Consider the following 21593-nt stretch of genomic DNA (forward strand, 5'->3'; position numbering starts at 1 on the left):
TTTCTCAGAAAAATACTTAAAAAAACCCAACATAGTTATTTTCTATATTTAGTCCAAGTGTTGTCTGGAAGAATTCTCCAAGTGTGATCCATGGATCAGCTGCATCTGCATCATCCAAGAACTTGTTAGAAATGAAAATCCTTGGGTCCCATCCCAGACCTACTGGATCAGAAACTCTGGGGTGGGGGTCAGGCAATCCTTGTTGTAACACGCCCTGTGGGTGATTTTGATGTGTGCTGAGTTGGATTACCACTGGCCAAGAGCACAAGTAGGCATGGCCTGTCCCCAATCCCAAATTAGAAAGACTTTGGGGAGATGGGGGGCCGGGGGGGGGGGGGGGGGGCGGGGACCAATAAGTACAAAATGTTTTCCCACTACTTAAGAACAAGTGGAGAGAGATAACATGGTTTTTAAAGAAAAATGAAAATTATCAATTTTTGTTTGTTTTAAATAGTAAGAGAATTAAAAAGAGAAGTAATCGTTTAAAGTATGAGTTTATTGTCCAGGTTTTCTTAAATACCCACAAATTGGTGCTTTTATTGCAGCTAAATCCAGGAGCTGAAAACAACTTAAAGTGAGTACTTTTATCATACATTTAACACTTATAAGAGATAGATTGAAACGGTATGAATTTTAAAGAGGAGGTTTTTAATGATTCAGTAACAAGATATGGAAACTGAGATACAGAAATAGCTATTGAACTCTAAAATAAAAACATGTTATATAGAAATAAAATGTGTTTCACTTTTTAAAAATCCTAAAAACAGAAGCTTATCACCTCTCCTGCTGGTTAGTAACCTAATCATGAAAATGATAATGAGTTAAGTATTAGCTTCTCTATTTAAAATAAAGTGGCTCTGTCCTTTTCATGAATGCTGGTTTAGGTCTGAAATGTAAGACAGGATTTTAGGTTTAAAAAGAAATCACAAATATTTTACCACCCTAGGTTAACGGATTCTTCTTTGTAACACTAAGAAGTTGGTAATAACTCTTAAATTTGTTTGGACAGAAAAAAAAAACAAGAAATGTATGAGCAGTTAAGCAAGTCAAGTGGGATTGGGTGACTGGGACACAGTTAACAAGTGGCAGCAAATCAGAACACAAGGAGCTTCGCTGAGGGTGAGCACGTTAAATAAAAAGAGGAGCATTTGAGGTCTTTACAGCAACGTATTTGGCCAAAGAGTGTAGGTTTGGCAGATACAAAGGGAATGAGTCCCCAGAAAGACTAAATTAATGAGAAGCTAAATTCTAATTGGCTCCAATTCGATTTACAAATTAACAATGCAAAATAATTTTATTTTCTATCTTTTTCAATCAAAAGAAAATTAAAACCATATTCTTACTGCTAGTGTGAAGTAAATGTTTCTGAACTTGCGATATTTTTGGTTAGTTTTTAAAGATAAGTGATAGCAGATGTTATTAATGTGACCAATACATTAAATTTCTAAAGAATAAAATTAGATTAATATTATATTATTCACAATGACTCAGCATAAATAGTAGAGGTCCCACAAATTGTCCTTAGCCATGGGATCATGGGACAATTTAGTGATCATTATATGGAAAAGGAATTGAGAAATGTTTCCCTTTCTACATTTGTATTTTATAAAAAGTAGCCTCATACTTTCTTCATTTAACATCATTTTAAATAACCTAACATTGTTTCATTTTTCTCTGAAATAAATCAGATTTTAAAAACTTCCAAAATTTGCTCATGTTAATTGATCTCAGATGTTCCTTTTGACAGTGAAACTATTTTTAATTCTAAAAAAAATGTCAGTACTATACCATTTGGTAAGAGAGTGACCTGAAGTCTTTTTGGGAGGGTCATTTTCTAAGCATTTTAGGTTGTTATCCAGTGTTCAAAGGAACTAAAGTTCCTATAAAGAGATAATGAATTTGGAGCATTAATGACGCAATCAGATATATTAAGTTAAAGCCACAAAGTCTTATAAAAAATGACTTTGTTGTGTTAAATTGTGCCAACACAACATCACTTGATTTTGTTAAAAAACTGGTCAAGTCAGGGGAAGAGGGTAAAAATAAGCTACTGTGATTAAAGCCAGTTAGACCCCCCTAAAAAAGAAAAAAGATTTTAAAAAGTTTATATAGCCTACCAAATAGCTCCCCCATATACACTCAGGCTAGAGACTTTTTGCCACAATACTAAAATACAAATTCTTCACAAACCACAACTCTATCCCAAATGTTCCTATATGTTCTATGTTGCTTTTACAATTCTTCTAAATAGCCCTGGCCAGAGTGGCTCAGTTGGCTGGGCACTGTCCTGTGCACCGAGAGGTTGCTGATTAGGGTTAGCATTTTTGGTCAGGGCACATGCCTGGGTTGTGGGCTCGATTCCCAGTAGGGGGCACGCAGGAATCTCTCGCTCTCCCTTCCTTCCTCTCTAAAAATTAATAAAATTTTTAAAAATCTAAAAAAACCCCAAAACCAACCCTAGTTGGTTTGGCTCAGTGGATAGAGCATCGGCCTGCGGATTGAAGAGTCCTGGGTTCGATTCCGGTCAAAAGGGCACATGCATGGGTTGCAGGCTCGATCCCCAGTAGGGGGCATGCATGAGGCAGTCGATAAATGATTCTCTCTCATCATTGATGTCTCTCTCTCTCTTCTTCTCTGAAATCAATAAAAATATATTTTAAAAAAATCTTTTAAAAAATCTACTAATTCATAGATTTACAACAGAATTTATTTAAAAAACCACTTAAATCACTACCCCGTAAAATGTTCAGAAACACATGTAACCATAGGAAATAAACGTGCATATACTGCTTTTATTATCATTATGGTTGTTAGCGGAATAAAAACAAATAGCTAAAAAGGTTTCAAATGATAGAAAAACATCTGGGTAAGTTATGACACCATGTTTTGAGCACTCAGACAATAGAAATGTATTCTATTTTTGTACCAATTGCAAATGAAAAGTTAACAATGAAATTAGGGAGTTGAAAGGTTAAAAAGGGGCCTCAAACATATTCACTATATTTTAAATTTTAGACAAGAGTTGAGAATAGGAAAAAAGAACCCAACATATACACCATAACAGTCTTTTCTTTTTTTAATGACTTCCAATGTTAACTTTTTTCTAAAAGCATTAGGGCATTGAGACCCTTATTGTAGATTATGTATCATTTCCTCTTTGGCTATGAGGTGTGTAGTTTTGTTAACTAGAGACATCAATGAGTTCAGTTTCTGAGACCAGTCATTTAATAAATTATTTGGATCCTTGGGTCTCTGGAAGTTGATAATTCCTGCCAACCTGTCTACTTTAGCAAAGATGGTCTTGTTTACTACGAGATTTGAGAGAAAAGCCTCTGACTCCTGCAAGAGAGAAAGACAAATTGGATTAATACCAGATAATTACAGATAATAAGCAGAATTTAAGGAAAGCATTTTCTAAACTCTTCATTTAAGAATATGCAGAGCTAAAATTCATTAGTAATAGTTAGCAACTGCTGATTTCTTGTAATAATGTATGGATTTTACTGAGAGTCTAGGGATGAATAGAATCTGAGTCCACTCAGAGTCAGGTTCAAGTATGAATCTACTCCCAAAGTTTCCAGAAATGTCGGGGTAGAATATATGCTCTGCTACTTGGCAACTATTAGCCATGGACAAGGCATTTTGCTTCTAAGGACTCTGGTACCCTTATCCAGATATGAGAAGTGCTAATGAATTAACCAACGGTCAACCTTCTAACACTCCATGATTCTTCTTTTCCAGTTAAACTGTCGCAGCTACTCTGGTTACAGAAATGGCTTTTCAGACCATTACTGTGCATTTCACTTACCGCCTATTTCTTTGGTGGTGTACGTTTTATCAACATGAAATCCAGATCTGAAAACGAAACCTCTCTATCACGTCCTGGGACCTTTTCAAGTGAACTATAGTCAAGTCTCCCTCATATCTTTTATTTCTACAGTTCACTTTTGTGAACCTAAACATATTTATTATAGAACATATACCTTGAACTTCAAATTAATCAACAGAAAACTAACATATTTAAGTGACAATGTTAATGTAACTATAAAAAGTATTTAAGCAATTTTTTGGTACTTAAGATAGCTTGGGGAAACTTATCACCTAAACTTAAAGTTAAATAAAACAAAATTGATTACCTCACTTGATTTTTATAAGTCGATTGATATTCAAAATGAATGGCTACAAATAAAACAATGAAGTTTACTACTTACATCAACAGATAGATCCAGAAGTTGTGCCATCCTCTTCATTGTTATCCTCGTATAATACTTGGCCATTATTCTAATATTCTGGGGAGAGGAGAGGAGAGGAGAGCAGACAAAGAGAACACAACAGTTGTCAGTAAGGCTACAAGTCCATTTGTTTTCAAACAGATTTAGTTAAAATGTCAGATTCAGAGCTTTTATTTTTTCCATAGCCCACCACTGGAATGTATTTTGGTTTCTGCAGTTATTTGCAAATTATTCTGAGTACTCTCCACAACTCTCTTAAAATATACAGTCAAAATATAGGTTTATCTTAAATAAATTAGTGACGAAAAATTGTAACTGTACTAAAATATATTCGCTATATGCAAGAAACTAAAATTAAGCTTTTCCTAATTATGACAAATTTTTAAAAGGTTAACATTTTTAAAAATTGAGATCACCGCAAACATCACTTTAATCATCACTATAACTATTTAAAGTTGTTTGAAATGAAATCCCTAATTTTCACTGGAAATGGTACTAAAGTTAGAGAGACTCCTCTTTATTATTCTTAATATTATTAACAGAATAAAAGCACTCACAAGGAAATATGTGAACAGTGGGGAGAAAAATGAACTCATCTTTTTAAAAATATATATATATATTTTTATTGATTTCAGAGAGGAAGGGAGAGGGAGAGATAGAAACATCAATGATGAGAGAGAATCATTGATTGGCTGCCTCCTGCACGCCCCTCACTGGGGACTGAGTCTGCAACCCAGTCACGTGCCCTTGACCAGAATCAAACCTGAGACCTTTCAGTCCGCAGGCCAACGCTCTATCCACTGAGCCAAACTGGCTAGGGCTATATATATTTTTAATATATTTTTATTGATTTCAGCGAGGGAGAGGAAGAGATAGAAACATCAATGATGACAGGGAATCATTAGTTGGCTGCCTCCTGCACACCCCCTAATGGGGACTGAGCCCACAACCCAGACATGTGCTCTTGACTGCAATAGAACCAGGGACCCTTCAGTCCACAGGCCGACACTATCCACTGAGCCAAACCGGCTAGGGATGAACTCATCTTTTAATAAGTTGCATCTCTTCCCAACTCTATCAGGGTCAATGGCAACACTAACCTCTTAGGAAGTGTGAAAACTATTCTAGCCCCTACTTTTTCCTCTATCCTTAAATTTAATCAATAACCAAATTCTATTGATTTTTCTTAAAATAATTCCATTCCATCTGTCATCTTCAATACCGTGGTTACTGCCTTAATTCAAGCCCATACAGCCCCTCACTTAACTAATCTTTTCATCTTGTCTTTTCTCTCTCCAAATCCATTCTCCACACTTACTCCCAGAGGAATCTTTGTAAAATACAGGCCTGGCCATTATCCTCTCAGAAGTCTTCACTGTGTGTGTACAATCTGTGTTGTGATGCAGACTCTTTTGACATCTCCAACTTCCTTTCTCACTGGGCCTTTTTCTTGGAGGTCCCCAAGTTCCCCTGCTGGTTTGTGCTTCTATGCCCTTGCTAGGACTATCTCATCTGCCCAAAGGGATTGCTCTCCCTTTACCTGCTAACTACATACTCTTCTTACAAATCATATCTTCTGCGTCAATGCCTATGTATCTAACCTGACTACTCTTCCAGGTAGAGCCAATCAACTCTCTCCTTATGCTCCCCTCTATATATACCTGTACCACAATATCTATAATGCTTTTACTTACAAATGTGCCTTCCCTATGGTTTATTTTTAAGTTTTTTTTTAAGATAGCAACCATGTATTACTCTCCGCTATGTCCCAGCACTCTGTAGTGTCTGTCTGGCACATAGAGGGCTCATAATAAATGTGTTTGTTATATGAATGAATGCTGGCACAATTGAATCTGTAGTGACACCAAGAAGAAAAGGCAGGTTTAAGATATGTTACCCATTTCCAAAACTACCAAGTGAGTATCAGATAGAAAACATTCTCCCCATTCTCATCATCCCTCATATTAAGAAATTCCTTCTGGTATATGTGCTACAAAATTTTGGATTCTTGAGAGGTCCTCTCAAAATGAAGCATGTTAACACATTTAATTATCAAACATAAAAGTTTATGCTCAAATTCGCTAAACTTGACTTTTAAATTGGCATCTCTATCATTCCAGATCCTTACATGTTCAACAACTCTATTCTTCAAGTCTTTCCACCTTTTATCACCTTCTTCTGTATAACCAAAAACATCAGTTGCAGGACTTTCCAGAGAACCTTTTCTTAATTCCATTCCATAGTCTTCGACAAGTGTAGCCCAACGCATCAACTCCATTGTGGTAAAAAGCTTTAAAAGATCCCTGTAAATGGTATAAAATTTAATATTCCAAATCTGTAAAATAACTTTCATCCAATATAACAACAAGAATTTAAATATCAACATACTTTTTAAAAATATATATTTTATTGATTTTTTACAGAGAGGGATAGAGAGTTAGAAACATCAATGAGAGAGAAACATTGATCAGCTGCCTCTTGCACACCCCCTACTGGGGATGTGCCCGCAACCAAGGTACATGCCCTTGACGGGAATAGAACCTGGGACCCTTGAGTCCACAGGCCGACGCTCTATCCACTGAGCCAAACCGGTTTCAGCTATCAACAGACTTTTAAAATAAATTTTTATTTGCAGAAAAAGAGCCAAGTAGATTATTAATGTTACTAATTTTGCTACCAGTTTTCCCCATAGTAATTCTGAATATAGCATTCCCATGCTTAACATTCTGCTCTCCACTATCTTGTATTTGCCAATCTCTGTACTAATATAACCTTTTAAATGAAACAGATAAAAAAAAATAACTTATAGAAAATAAAAGCCCATCGTGCTTATGAAGTGTACGTCTGTTTTATATAATAGGTTTTCAGAAGTATGTACTTCAGAAAATCATAAAGCCCAACTACTTGATAAAAACTTCATCAAATGGTTAAACAAAAGCTGCTAAAATTAGCTTGAAATAAAACTTCTACTTGATAAGTGGTTTAGAATGAAGTATGCAATCATCTCATTACATTAATTTCTAATGCAGAACTATAAAAAACATTTTATTATTATCTCCAATTGTATTCTCTAATACAATCTATCAGCAGCCAATTAAGTGTACATTTAGGTTAACCAATTTTCTTTCAAAATGGTGCTTCTACTGAGGTATATTAAGCCAATTATAAAGGTACTTACTTATATTTAGGAATTTCTTCTAACTTCTTGTCACCACTTATTCGGTGAACCAAATCTGACTGTTCATTATCAAAAGGAGCCAATATAACGTAGAGGACAACACTTTTCAGAGCCTGAAACAGTCACACAACATAATAGATTATATGCATGATTAGAAACAATGAAAACTTTGGCAGGAACTAAAAAATCATGAAATAATTATATATATTCATTTTTAATATTGTACTAAAAAATCTTTGCTAATTTGAATTACTTCCTGGGCTATTTTTAAAACAAATGTATAAAAGAGAAAGTTCTTATAACAAAATTATATGGAATACACATGTAACAATTTTTCAAAGTAATAGGTCTTTATCTGTAACCTTGCTAGCAGGTGACCTGCTGTACATTACACACACACACACACACACACACACACACACACACACACTTAATTGATTTCAGAGTGGAAGGGAGAAGAAGAGAGAAATAGAAACATCAATGATGAGAATCATTGATCAGCTGCTTCCTGCAAGCCCCCTACTGGGGATTAAGCCAGCAAGCCTGGCCTGTGCTCTGACTGGAATCGAACCTCACCTCCTGGTTCACAGGTTGATACTTAACCACTGCACCACACTGGCCAGGCCATATATTTTTAATAGTAAGTCTATTTCTTTCAAGGTGGTAGAGTATTACCACAACATGTCTGAATCAGTAAGGATAAACTGAATTATCAACACAGTGAATACAAAGCAGCATTATAAAATTGCACATAATTACTGAAGTTAAAATTATTTCATAATAAATTTAAAAATGCAAATTGTTCCTCATAAGTATCAGAGTGAAGTATAAGAATATGTTCTTATACTTGTGAAGTATAAGAATATGTTCTTACCTGTTGCCATTTTTCACTTTCTGCCTGTATACAGGGAGTATCATATATTGCTCTGTAGTGCTTACAAATAGACAAATAGGAGCCCTCGTGTTGATCCAGCTGAATCATTAAGTTATAATATTTTAACTTTAATTTCTGAAAAAAGAAAAAGAAAACTGACAAGGTAAATTGGGGTTTATTTTTTTTCCCCTAAACATTTTTAAAGTAAATTCATATTGAGACATATACTTGCCTCTGTATTTTCTTCCTGGAAAAATTTGGTATTAATTTTCTTGCTGATGATCTGTGTACGAATGTAGTCCTTCACAGCTAGGCAGAGCCTCATTTGCTCTAAAATAAACTCCACTCGCTCTTTCTTTTCCATTGACCCATAGGTTTCCACCTAGAAGAGGAGGTCCCCAAATTAATCCTCTCTAATAAAATGGTAATATGCAAATTAACCATCACTCCGCTGCATAAACCACGCCCACCAGCCAAGCCACGCTCACCAGCCAATCAGGGCGAGTATGCAAATTAACCCCCATCCAAGATGGCTACAGCCACAGAGAGCAAGGTTACCCAGGTAACAGAGCAAGCCAAGCTTTCCCATAGCCGTTGCAGGCCTAAGCCTCCACTCAAGCTACAAAGTTTCAATTATAGAAGGTAAACAAATTCAAACAAATGGCGGCAGAATGGAGCTTGAGAGAGCAGGCCAGCGTTGCCAGCGGCAACAGGGGAAGCAAAGCTTTCCGCACACCCTGGCCGGGCTCACCCGCTTAAGGCTACAAAGTTTCAATTGTAGAAGGTGAATTAACTGCCACAAAAATGGCTGCCACCCCGGAGGGAGCAGCAGGCTTGGCTCTGCTCCAGGCTACAAAGTTTCAATTGTAGAAGGAAAATAAATTCCAGATACCAGGCCTCCGCTTGGGTTGCCAGGGGGCGTGGCCGGCCTGCAAACCACCACAGACCCCTCGCTCAGGCCGCCCCACGCCCCAAGGGAACCCCACCCTGATCCGGGACACCCTTCAGGGCAAACCAGCTGGCCCCCACCCGTGCACCAGGCCTCTATCCTATCTAATAAAAGTAATATACAGATTGATCATCACTGCAACACACAATATAGCTGCCCCCATGTGGTCAAAGATCCTGCCCCCATGTGGACACAAGATGGCCACTACAAGATGGTCAGCAGGGGAGGGCAGTTGGGAGGCACCCGGCCTGCCAGGGAGGGCAGTTGAGAGGGACCAGGCTTGCAAGGGAGGGCAGTTGGAGGTGATCAACCCTGCAGGAGAGGGCAGTTAGGGGTGACCAGGCTGGCAGAGGAGGGAAGTTGGGACCAATCGGGCTGGCAGGGGAGCAGTTAAGCATCAACCAGGCTGGCAGCGGAGTGGTTAGGGGGTGATCAGGCTGGCAGGCAGAAGTGGTTAGGGGCAATCAGGAAGGCAGGCAGGCAAGCAGTTGGGAGCCAGCAGTCCTGGATTGTGAGAGGGATGTCCGACTGCCCGTTTAGGCCCGATCCCACCAGGATCGGGCCTAAACAGGCAGTCGGATATCCCTCCAGGAGTCCCAGATTGGAGAGGGTGCAGGCTGGGCTGAGGGACAACCCCCTGCTGTGCACGAATTTCGTGCACTGGGCTTCTAGTTTATAATATTTTAAAATTGCAATAGCATGAAATACATATTAAAATATTCACCCTTGATAAATAGTAAGAATGTTCACACATTTTTAGAGAGTGCTACTGATGATGATATAGAAAACTAGTTTCCTCCAGGAAATTACACAATAAATTTTTTCTTTTGGTGTAAAGTTCCATGAAAAAAAAAAATTTATTTATTTTTTGGCATAGCAAAGGTGGAGATTTATTGAAGAACAAGTACAGACTCGCATGTGGGGAGAGGAAGAGTCCCACAGAATGGACTCCCACATAGGGAAGGGGAAAGGGTCCCCAAGTTCCATGAATTTTAACACATTCATAAATTTGTGTAACCACTTTCAGAAAAACATCAATGTGAGACAGATACATCGACTGGTTGCCTCCAGTACGTGCCCTGGACCGGGAGCCGGAGCCCGGAGCAAACCCACAACCCAGGTACGTGTCCTTGACTGTGAATCGAACCTGCAACCTTTTGGTGTGCGGGCCAATACTCTAACCACTGAGCACACCAACCAGGACTAGAAGCTAAATTTTGAGCATAGTTCATGTACATTTTTCTGGTGAGACAGTCTATGGTTTTTCTCAGATTTCTTTAGCTCTTTGCTATCTCATTTTAAAGTTACTCTTAAGAATTGACTACCAATTAAATATTAATTAAGAACAAAGCCAATAATTAATAGCAAATTCTTAAGGCATAAGTAAATGGTATATGAAATACTGATTTTATTTAAATTCTGAGAATTAAAATGTTCAAATAATAGCACAAAATCAAGGTTAACTTGTTAATCCTAATTTATTTTCAAAACTTCTTTAGAGCCCTAGCTGGTTTGGTTCAGTGGATAGAGCATCAGCCTGCGGACTGAAGGGTCTCAGGTTCGACTCCTGTCAAGGGCACATGCCTGGGTTGTGGGCTTGATCCCCAGTAGGGGGCATGCAGGAGGCAGCCAATCAATGATTCTCATCATTGAGGTTTCTCTCTCTCTCCCCCTTTCCCTTCCTCTCCGAAAATCAATAAAAATATTTAAAAAGCAACATTTCTTTAGAAGTTAAATATATTTGGGACCATAATTACTCTATTTCCAGCTACTTGAATAACCCCACACTCTACTGTATTCACTCTAATTCTTGGTGCTTCAGAAAAAAGTAATAAAGTGCCGGAATAAGCTATTTCCACAGGCAAATAATGCTGACTAAACAAAGTTCCACACACTCTACAATGCAGCATCTTACCTGTAACTCTTGTAAAATGGAGGCTGCCTCTTTGACGTCACCACTTTGCTCTTTGATAGTTGCTAATGTTTTAGTTAGTCGAGCACGTTCAATTTCAACGTAGATCTACAAATACAAGAAATCTATTATAATTACCAAAATCCCTATAGAAATATATCAAAAATTTAAAGATAGAGTTAAACTATTATTCAAACGAGGCAGAGTATTTATTTTGGAGGTATTGTGCCCTTTATCCTCCATGTACAAGCAGAGCTATATGGTATTTTATACTTCACAATCACGCAATTTTTAAGAAAATGTCTCTATAAAACATTACTCATATTTTGGAGCTTTGCTTTGAGAACCTAAATATAAAATCACTGTGTTTAATGAATGACAGACTACATGCTACATAGTGGCACAACCTTTAAAAAGATTGATTACTTGAAAAATAACACCCTTTACAAAGAGCATATACAGTCCAGTAGCCACAATTCAACCAATACTCTAATTCTGATTGATCTTTAAATACAATGCTACTTCCTTTAAAAATATCTGATCTCGCCCTAGCTGGTTTGGCTTAGTGGATAGAGCGTTGGCCTGAGGACTGAAGGGCCCCGGGTTGGATTCCAGTTGAGGGCACATGCCCTGGTTGTGGGCTCGATCCCCAGTGGAGGGCATGCAAGGGGCAGCCAATCAATGATTCTCTCTCATCATAGATGTTTCTATCTCTCTCTCCCTCTCCCTTCCTCTCTGAATTCAATAAAAATATATTTAAAAAAAATATATATATATATCTGATCTTGATAAGTATTGAAGTTACTAGCATTTTTTGTAGCTATAAGTAATAGTAGATCGGTAACTTCCAACAAATTAAACATTAAAACTACAACTACATAACTTACAGCCTAGAAAAATAATTTTCATGTTAAGGCTTGCCCGTTTAGCCTTTGCCCTGAAGCAACCCCCCTTTCCCCAATCCATCCCCCAAAGCCTTAATCTCCAATTACAGACTACTTACAATTTCCTAAATATACTAGGTGTTTCTTACTTTGATTTTTTTGTATATTATTTTCCCTTATGTGTAAAATGCCCTTTTCCCTACCCCTGGCCCTGTAGAATTTCTATTCATTCTTAAAAAGCCAGCTCAGCTATCAACTCTGAGGCTTCCCTGGGCACCTCACCCAGTCAATCCCTACCTCTATGCTACAGAGCACTACACAGTGTCATGACACAGCCCCGTAATTATTTTTATAATTGATCTCTCTGAGGTAAAAGAATAGTTCTTGCTCATTTTGGACCTAGCACAACAGAGGTACTCAATAACAGTTATTGAACTGATAAAGAGACAAAAAGTTAAATACAAGCGAAGTTTTTGTCTTCAAACCACAAAAATCTATCTAGAAAGAAACGTATCTACCACAGTCACCATTCTGTATTTGCCCTTTTTTAGAGAAATATAATATTGGGGGGTTGGGAGTGGGGAGGATGACATCATAGTAAAATTTTGAAAATTAACCTCATCCTGCAAATACTCTAACAATTTAAATATTAGAGTGAAACCTTAGCTATTCCAAACATAGACTTTTCAAGCAGATTCAGGCCAGGGTGAAGAATTAACCTTATTTTTACATACCAATAGAAAATGTCTAAATATAGTATAAAAGTATCTCTGAATACAAGTAAGAGAGTATTTATCACCATGAGTTATACCAACAGACAACTCACCTTTCCTTCTGTAACCATTCGTAAAGTATCAATTAATCGAAGTTTGATCGGAAGGTCTGTGATTTCCTCAACGTAAGTACAGCATTGTTGAACCATTTTTGCAACAGCCTAAAATAATAAAAATCACTCATAAGTAAAATTCATTCCTCATACAGGAAAGGGAAGTATGTTATTGATGGAAGTGCTGTGGTTAAATTTGGTCTTCACAAGCAACTTTACACATGGAAATGCCTATGAAAAGAACATCAAAGAACATTAAAACCTCCCTGCTAGTTGGGAAGTACTGAATACCTAGGAACAAATCAATAAAGATTAGGAAACCCTCAGGTGCAAGACTGTGCCCCTCCCCACTACACCTCGTGAACTGATTATGCAAAAAGAAAGGTAGAAAAGGCATGCCTGGCCACATCTATTGGAAGGCTTGCTAGCTAGCTTTTTTGCAGTCAAGCAGAAACATATAGAAGAAATGAAAGCCCTAGCCAGCTTGGCTCAGTGGATAGAGCGTCGGCCTGCAAACTGAAAGGTCCCAGGTTCGATTCCAGTCAAGGGCACATGCCCGGGTTGTGGGCTCGATCCCCAGTGGGGGACCTGTAGAAGGCAGCTGATCCATGATTCTCTCTCATCATGGATGTTTCTATCTCTCTCTCTCTTCCTTCCTCTCTGAAGTCAATAAAAATATATTAAAAAAAAAAAAGAAGAAATGAAAACAGAATAAAAACAAAATAATAATAATAATGATGAAAAAGAAAAGCTTTGGCTATGAGAGAAGTGAGGCAATGACCAGCAGATAATATGATTAAAGAAAGAGTCAGTGGCAAAGGCAGAAGGTAAAACAGTTCCATCATCTGGTTGGGGAGGAGCCACAGTCACCCATATTCATTTTGATAAAATGTGATAGTGAAAGAACAGCATCTCTTGCCCCCCCCCCCACCCCCCGTTTCCTCATAGTTAATATAAGCAGGTTAGACTAATTTCCTCCAGCTCTAATATTCCATCTAGGTCAGGGGTCAGCAAACTTTTTAAAATGATTATAACAGAATCATTTAAAATTATAAACATGAAGATATGGAGCAACATGGAAATATACCAAAGTTGTATCAACACTCACTAAAAGTTGCAAATATATACAGACTAGAAGAAGAAACAAAATAAAAGCAGTTATGAGAATATTGACAGAATTTTAAACTCTTTAGAATGTTGATTTAACAGATTTAAAACAGATTCACAGAAAGGTTTTCTGAAAGTCCTTATTTAAATGCAAATGTATTGAGAGGGTTAATGGGGGGGGGGGGGGGGGAAGAGGACATATGTAATACTTTCAACAATAAAGATTAAAATAAATAAATACAAATGTATTTATTTTTGAGCAATCGTGAACTTACTTGTTTTAACTGACTCCGTCTTTTCGACAAAAGCATAATGTTTTCATTAAGTAAATCCCATTCTTTAGCCTCATAACACATCTTCACTACTGCAACTAAGATACGGGATGTAGACACCATATCAGAAGCCTGTAAAAATGAACATATATCCAAAGTTAATGGAACCATGTTAAATGAAATTATTGGCAACTGAGGTTTTTGCACTATAATCTACTCACAGTACGGGTTTGTTTTTCCAAAGAAAGAAGGGTTTCAATAACTTCTTGAAGTCTTCCTTCCTAAAATAAAAGATTAAAATGAACAATGAAAACTACCACCACCAATACAAAAACCAAATAACTAGGCTAAAATGAGATGTTTCTGACACCGAAAAGAAAGAAAATCAGCAGCCTATTTTAGAGGAATAGGACTACTCCATAACTACTTTTGTACTTTTCATGATGATGCTTGCTTTTCCCAGGGATTTCATAGTCAGTGATTTCCAACTTGGGGCCCATAAGCTACCTTTAACATTTCAAAATACCTAAGTGAATATAGAACAACAATGATTTAGCAATTGAGCAAAACATCAAGTCTATGTTTTGAATTCTAATTTATCAACTCAGTGCAGTAACTTCTGTTTGTTTATCTTATTCTAAACAGAGATTCTTAACTGGCAGTCGCATGTGTCTTTAAAGAATAAAAATAGGAAAATGAATTTTCTTTATAAATTTTCATGACAAATATTTTTAAATCATGAAGTATTGAGAAGAAATTAAAAAGGATATTTGGTGATAAAAAGATAGAAAACCCTGTTTTAATTTATCAATGGCTTTAAAAATAAAGAATTGCCCTGACCAGTTCAGTTCAGTTGGTTGGAGCATCATCATGCACACGAAAGGGTGGAAGGTTTGATTCCTGGTCTGGGTGCATGCAGGAAGGGACCGATATCTCGCTCTCTCTCCCCCTTTCTCTCTCTTAAATAAATAAATAAATAAATAAATAAATAAATAAGCAAGCAAGCTGAAGAGAAATGAAGACCAGTTGGCAATACCAACACTTGCTAAATCAAAAGTCATGCTCTTAAGCAGATACTGATACAAATGAACTACACCCCTTTTTGCTACTGATAATAACCGCTACCTCATTTGCAAAAACAAAACATTCTCCCTGGGACATATTAAGAAATGAAAAACAACAAAATTCAAACAATATACACCTAAATTATAACCAGGACTAAAATAAGCCATCCTATTAGGAAGCACACATTTTGATAAAAACAATATCAACCCACAGCAAAAAAAAACCACCCTGCATTTAAGATACTGATATTGCCCTAACCCGTTTGGCTCGGTGGGTAGAGCGTCAGCTTGTGGACTGAAGGGTCCCAGGTTCGATTCTGGTCAAGGGCACGTACCTTGGTTGCGGGCACATCCCCAGTAGGGGGTGTGCAGGAGGCAGCTGATAGATGTTTCTCTCTCATTGATGTTTCTAACTTTCCATCCCTCTCCCTTCCTCTCTGTAAAAAAATCAATAAAATATATATTTTTTAAAAAGATACTGATATTAATTAACACTGAATGAATTGGAAGCAATGAGGAGGGTTTTATTTAGAAATTGTTTTTCTAATGCGAAAAATTTTTATTTTAATGACATTCATGGACAACACGTGAGTATTCTTTTACTGATGAAAAAACTAATTAAGCAGCTTTTGAATTAAGTACAAATAATGGACTTTTCAAAAATACTGTTTCCATATTTGTTAAGGTAACTTTTAAACTATGACTTTTCTAGGCAGCAGAATATGTACTGTAAAGCCATTGTTTGAACTTATTTAATTGAATCTTAAACATATATGATTACTAACATTGTAACAAATGTTTCCTATGCAAAGGGGAGCAGCAGTTCTGAAAGCTCTACAGATTCACATATACAATAAATGCTGGCTAAATGTCCATCAGAGGAAAAGAACAAAAAACAAATCTATAGTACTGGCCCAGTGGCTTAGTCGGTTGGAGTGTTGTCCTGCACACCAAAAGGTTGAGGATTCGATTTCTAGTAAGGGCACATATCTACGTTTTGGGTTTGATCCCAGGTCAGGGCTCCTAGGGGAGGTAACTGAGAGATGTTTCTTTCTCACATCGATATCTCTCTCTCTCAAATTGGTAAACATACTCAGATGAGAATTAAAATAAATAATCTATAAATTCTTCAAAGTAAAGGCTAATAAGCCATAAAATATCATAGAATATTATACTGGAAACACTACTAGACATTTAATACAATCATCTTACTTTAGAGAGTAAAAGAACCGAGGACCAAATAGTTCAGCCACAAAACTAACCAGCAGAACCAGAGCCCAGGGTCCTTGTTTCCCGGTCCAAGTTCCCTTCACTAAACTAGACTATATTAGTTTAATCACCCCTTTGCTTTGATCAAAATAATCTTATAGGGAAATGGTTACCATCTGGCAACAAAATATAGTACAAAAATAGTTAAAATGCAAAATAACTAATTCACAGTCACCTCCTGCTGCATTTGCCATTACTGTTAGTCACATGACTGTGATTGACAGAGTGTAGTTTACTATATGGTAAATTTAGAACTATAGTTTTTAAAGAACTGACCCTACATGAGAAGAAACCACACGCTGCTCTAGAGCAATGGTCTGCATGTATCAATGGAACATTAAATGTCACCTTCTCAGAAAGGTTCTCAGAGAATGCTCTCTAAAAACAACAGTCATTCAGCATGTCCTTTAATACTCAAGTCCACTGGGTTTCTTCTTTGCAATGACCCCCAACTCTGTTCTACTTAACTGTTTACTGTCTTTGTCATCCCACTAGAATGCAAACTCTGTAATAACAGGGACAGTGTCTATACTGTTGACACTGGTGTTCAGTGCTCTGCATCTGGACAAGCACATTATGTTGCTTCTGCAGATATTACAGTACATCCCTTTATACCTGTGCCAGTTATTAATGTGCATGTCTTGCCTCCTAGGTGGTCTGTAAGTTCCTCTAGGGCTGGACCTTGTTTAATTATTGCTTCCCTTGCACCAAATGCATATAGCATGCACTGAATGTGTTGACGTTGACCTGAACTATTCAGCTGAACCTAATGGCTTACAATTCCTGATTCTTACTATCTCAGTGAGTAGGATGTGATAAGTTATATGGCTAACAATTCGGTACAATTTGAGGAACACTACCACCAACTTCATTATATGCAACTCCCAATTCTCTAGCCATCCCACTTTCTATGTTCAATCCTATGGCTAAACATCTTTCTCCTCCTTCCGTCCTTCCCTATCTAAGCATAGTTCTGGAAATTCCACCTCTCAATGCTGCCTTTTAACTCAAGAGGAACAAGTTGGCCAGAGCTATCAAAACTAACTTGTTGGAACAAGTGACTTTTAAAAGAATCCTTGTAAATGAGGTGAATGACTAAGGAGTTTGTTTAACATCAGTACTTGTTGGGCATCTGTTAGTTCTGTATGTCTGTGTCCATCCTTTAACTCCTAAATGGATATGTGGCTGGAACATAATATAAACATAATCATCATAATAGTGAACATCATACAGAACTTACACAGCAATAAATATTAGTTATTATTGTTATTTGCGAGGTGAGTGTCAGGAGACAGAAACAGAATTGTACTAGGTCATAATTGTAAGAAATTTGAATGGCCTGTATATATGTTTTACTTTGGCCTGTAGATATGTTTAATTTGATCTACACAGTATTAGCTCAGATAGTATTTTTCTCCCTCAAAATAGAAGAGTTGACAAGGCTTGGCCTTCATCTCCAACTGGCAAAGATTAACTGGAGGTGAAGAGTTATTGCCCTTTTCTGTGGGCAGGTGTTCAGAAGTTCAGTTTTTCCTTACACGTGGCTCGCTAGGCAGGATAGCATAGTGAGAGCACAAGCTCTAGAATCCGTCTGTCTAGGTTTGCAACCTGGCCCCATCACTTTACCAGCTGTATGACCCTGGAGCATGTGACTCAACTTCTCTCAGCCTGCTGTCGGTAAAACAACAATGATAATACACCTATCACATAGGGCTAAGGCAGTGGTTGGCAAACTCATTAGTCAACAGAGTGGCAAACCGTGGCTCGCGAGCCGCAGTTTGCCGACCACTGAGCTAAGGTGAGGAACAAATGAGTTCATGCATGTTAGCACTTAGAAGAGTGCCTGGCACTGCAGAAACTACTCAATAAATGTCAGCTATTGTTATCTCTCTGGCACTGTAGGTGTTTGAATTTTTCCAACCCTTAAGTTGCTGTTTCTTTCTTTTAATCCTCACCTGAGGATATTTTTCCTTTGACTTTTAGAGAGAGTGGATGAGAGAGGGAAAGAGAGAAACATCAATGTGAGAGAAACACATCAATTGGTTGCCTCCTGCACAAGCAGAGCACTCACCAGGGCCCGGCTGGAGGTTGGGAGAGGAACCTGCAAAGGAGGTACGTGCCCTTGACCTGAATCGAACCCGGGACCCTTCAGTCCACAGGCGCAGGCTCTATCCACCTAGCAAAACCAGCTAGGGCTGATGCTGTTTCTTTACACTCTCAACTAGAAAGCTCAGAGCTGAATTTTTTTGGCTCTCCTCCATCAAGTGTACTGAACCTAAGAAATATCAACTTCATCATCTTCCCCTATCCATTTTTTTTTTTTTTGTAAAGCCCCATTAAATTCTTTTCTGGAAAAAAAGAGGGTGGGGGACATTAAAAAGGTTTCTTTCTAAGACTAAGTGTCATGCATTACTTGTCACTCCTCCTGTCCCTGGATTTGTGAACGCTGTAAAGTACTTATACAGTAAGCTCCGTAGGGACAAAAACAACCCTATTAGTGAATGCACTCCAGATAGATAGCAATAAATGTCTGTGGCTGGAGACTAATCTAGGAACTTAATAAGCCCTGAGCATAATGAGGCCTTAGCAATAGCCCATGATGGAGCAGAGTCAACAACCACCTATATCCTAGTCAGACAAACCAAGTTTTGAATCCCTGGTTCTACCTATTAATAACTGTAACGCTGGACAAACAACTCTGAGCCTTTGTTTCTTTATACATAAAATGATACACAAAGTTGCCTCACACATCACAGGGGGCGTGGCAAATGTTTGGATCAAGTTAAATTTCTATCCTATGGGAGATAAGCAATTGGGGGACTATTCAAGAACTCCTCTAATTACTCTGCACTTTAGTGCCTATTTGTCTTTACTTACGTAGTTCCCGCTGCAGGAATGACTCCTTCCCAACCCAATCTTACTCGTCAGGGCCCAACATAAACATTAGCTTCTTTGTAAAGCCATCCCTTATCCCACCAGTAAGAATCAACAGCTTCTTTCTCTGTGTTCCAATAACCACTTATTTATACTTTTATGGCATTCACCGCCAGGTATGACTTGTCCGATTCGTTATGTACACGAACTCCTCCAGGACAGAAATCCTGTGTTTAATCACCTCGTACTATCACTTTCCTGCCCCCTTTCCTGGCCAAACACCAGGCACATCCCCACGATCCATAAACAACTTGACATAAATTGATTCAGCAATAGAACGAAACTCCCTGATCTAGCCTGAATGCCGAAGCGGCCTTAACCCCTGGGAAACTACCAAAGTAAACGGTCAAGCGTATCCAAGGAAACGCAAAAAGTACTCTCGGGGCCCCAACTCCTACGGGGAGGAAGTGGCCATCTGTGCTGGGGAGGGTATTCACGAGCGCACCCCGCCTGGAGTCTCCCTGATCAGACGGCCCTGGGGTGTCCTACTCAAGTAGGCCTAACCCGGCTGGGGATGCGCGCTCCAGCCCGCAGGCCCCCTGAGGCCTAAGCAGACTCCGCGCGGTGACTCAGCCCCTGGCGCCCGCCACAGACAGCCGGCCTCCCCTCACCTTGGCCAGCTTCTCGCACTCGGGCAGACGCTGATCCACCGTGGCGCTGTAGTCCACCTCCATCTTGACGATGCGCCCATCAGCCCGCTCCGAGCCGCCGTCCGCCATGGTCCAAGCCTGAGCGTTCCTCGATGTCCCCCTTTCTCGGCCACCACTCGTCACCCACACCGGAAGCCGCCTGCGCACCCGCTCAGGCAGTGCGTCCGGAGCCCGCGCGAAGGACCCCACGAGGCCCCCTGCGCTGGCCGCCAGTCAGGCAGTGCCGCGGACAGCCCTGGGGGCGGAGTGAGGGGCGGGTTCGCCCACCTCCGGTTTTGTCTGAGGTGGCAGACTTGAATCTAAAATTTGCGGTGAGGAAAACCTGTGCGATAGAATAGACCTTCCTGTATATTCTTAAACCCCTGTTTTGAAATGTTATGGTAATCTCGGACCCGTGGGCAAGTCGCTTAACTTTCCTCACATCTCGGTTTTCTCATCTCTGTAGGAGCAGGCCGAAATAAACCCTAAAGAAAAAAGTTCTCAGGTCTCCTCTGGTTGAGAGTCTTGGTGGCTTAACCTGTGGGATCTTTGAGCGCTCATAAACGAAGATATGGCGGCGGCTCAAGTCAAGTATTTCTGGTTTGTTTTCGTTTTTACTCGAATACACTACAGTTGGTAAGAATCTGTAGACAGTTTGCGTTCCCTGTAGGACTCTTGCGAACATCCAACGAAATCACGGATGCGAGACTCTTTATTTATTTATTTATTTTTATTGTTTAAGGTATTACAAATAGTAGTACATATGTCTCCTTTCCCCCCCCCCCCCATTGTTTTAATTCTCAAGAACCATTCAAGTTTTCTTTTTATCAGCGCACAATTAGGGCCCCTATGAAAAAGCTTAGGATCCTTGAAAATGAAAATGAGGTCACCTATGGTGTGGTCCGAGTGTCAACAGTAGGCAGGGAAGCAAGTGGGAAAAATCCTGCAGTGGTCTACCTGTTTATGTTAGTGGTCTCAATTTTATCGGCACCAACGTCCCTTTATATGTGCTGAATAGCCTTTTAAAAATATTGTTCTGGCCCTAACCGGTTTGGCTCAGTCGATAGAGCTTCGGCCTGCGGACTGAAAGGTCCTAGGTTCAATTCTGGTCACTGGCATGTACATTGGTTGCGGGCACATCCCCAGTAGGGGGTGTGCAGGAGGCAACTGATTGATGTTTCTCTCTCATTCATGTTTCTGACTCTCTATCCCTCTCTTTCCTCTCTGTAAAAAATCAATAAAATATATTTTAAAAATACATATTGTTCTGTAATGAAAACCATGGATAATATAACCCATCCATATACTCCCCCCCAAAAAAAGCATCCCAGTTGTATGTAAAGGAGAAACATTGCAAAATAGCAAAATAGTATATAATTCAAAATATAAAAGCTAAAAAGTCTATAGTAGAAAAATACAAAGTGTCATTTGCTTGCATGCATAAACAATAACTGTAAATGCAA

General features: G+C 38.7%; 1 protein-coding gene across 1 annotated transcript; it reads right to left on the reverse strand.

Moving 5' to 3' along the window:
* Nucleotides 1–478: 478 nt before the first annotated feature.
* Nucleotides 479–20308, reverse strand: PSMD12 (proteasome 26S subunit, non-ATPase 12). The gene is made up of 11 exons (XM_079796866.1): nucleotides 20113–20308; nucleotides 14456–14515; nucleotides 14238–14366; nucleotides 12856–12963; nucleotides 11149–11253; nucleotides 8517–8666; nucleotides 8285–8419; nucleotides 7411–7523; nucleotides 6361–6535; nucleotides 4212–4289; nucleotides 479–3339 (listed from the first exon to the last, which is right to left on the reverse strand). The coding sequence occupies exons 1-11, from the start codon at nucleotides 20218–20220 to the stop codon at nucleotides 3130–3132; spliced, it is 1371 nt and encodes a 456-aa protein (XP_079652992.1). The 5' UTR covers nucleotides 20221–20308; the 3' UTR covers nucleotides 479–3129.
* Between the last annotated feature and the right edge of the window lie 1285 nt (nucleotides 20309–21593).

The sequence above is a fragment of the Cnephaeus nilssonii genome (assembly GCF_951640355.1).
Source record: "Cnephaeus nilssonii genome assembly, chromosome: 19".
In the NCBI taxonomy this organism is placed as follows: domain Eukaryota; kingdom Metazoa; phylum Chordata; class Mammalia; order Chiroptera; family Vespertilionidae; genus Cnephaeus; species Cnephaeus nilssonii.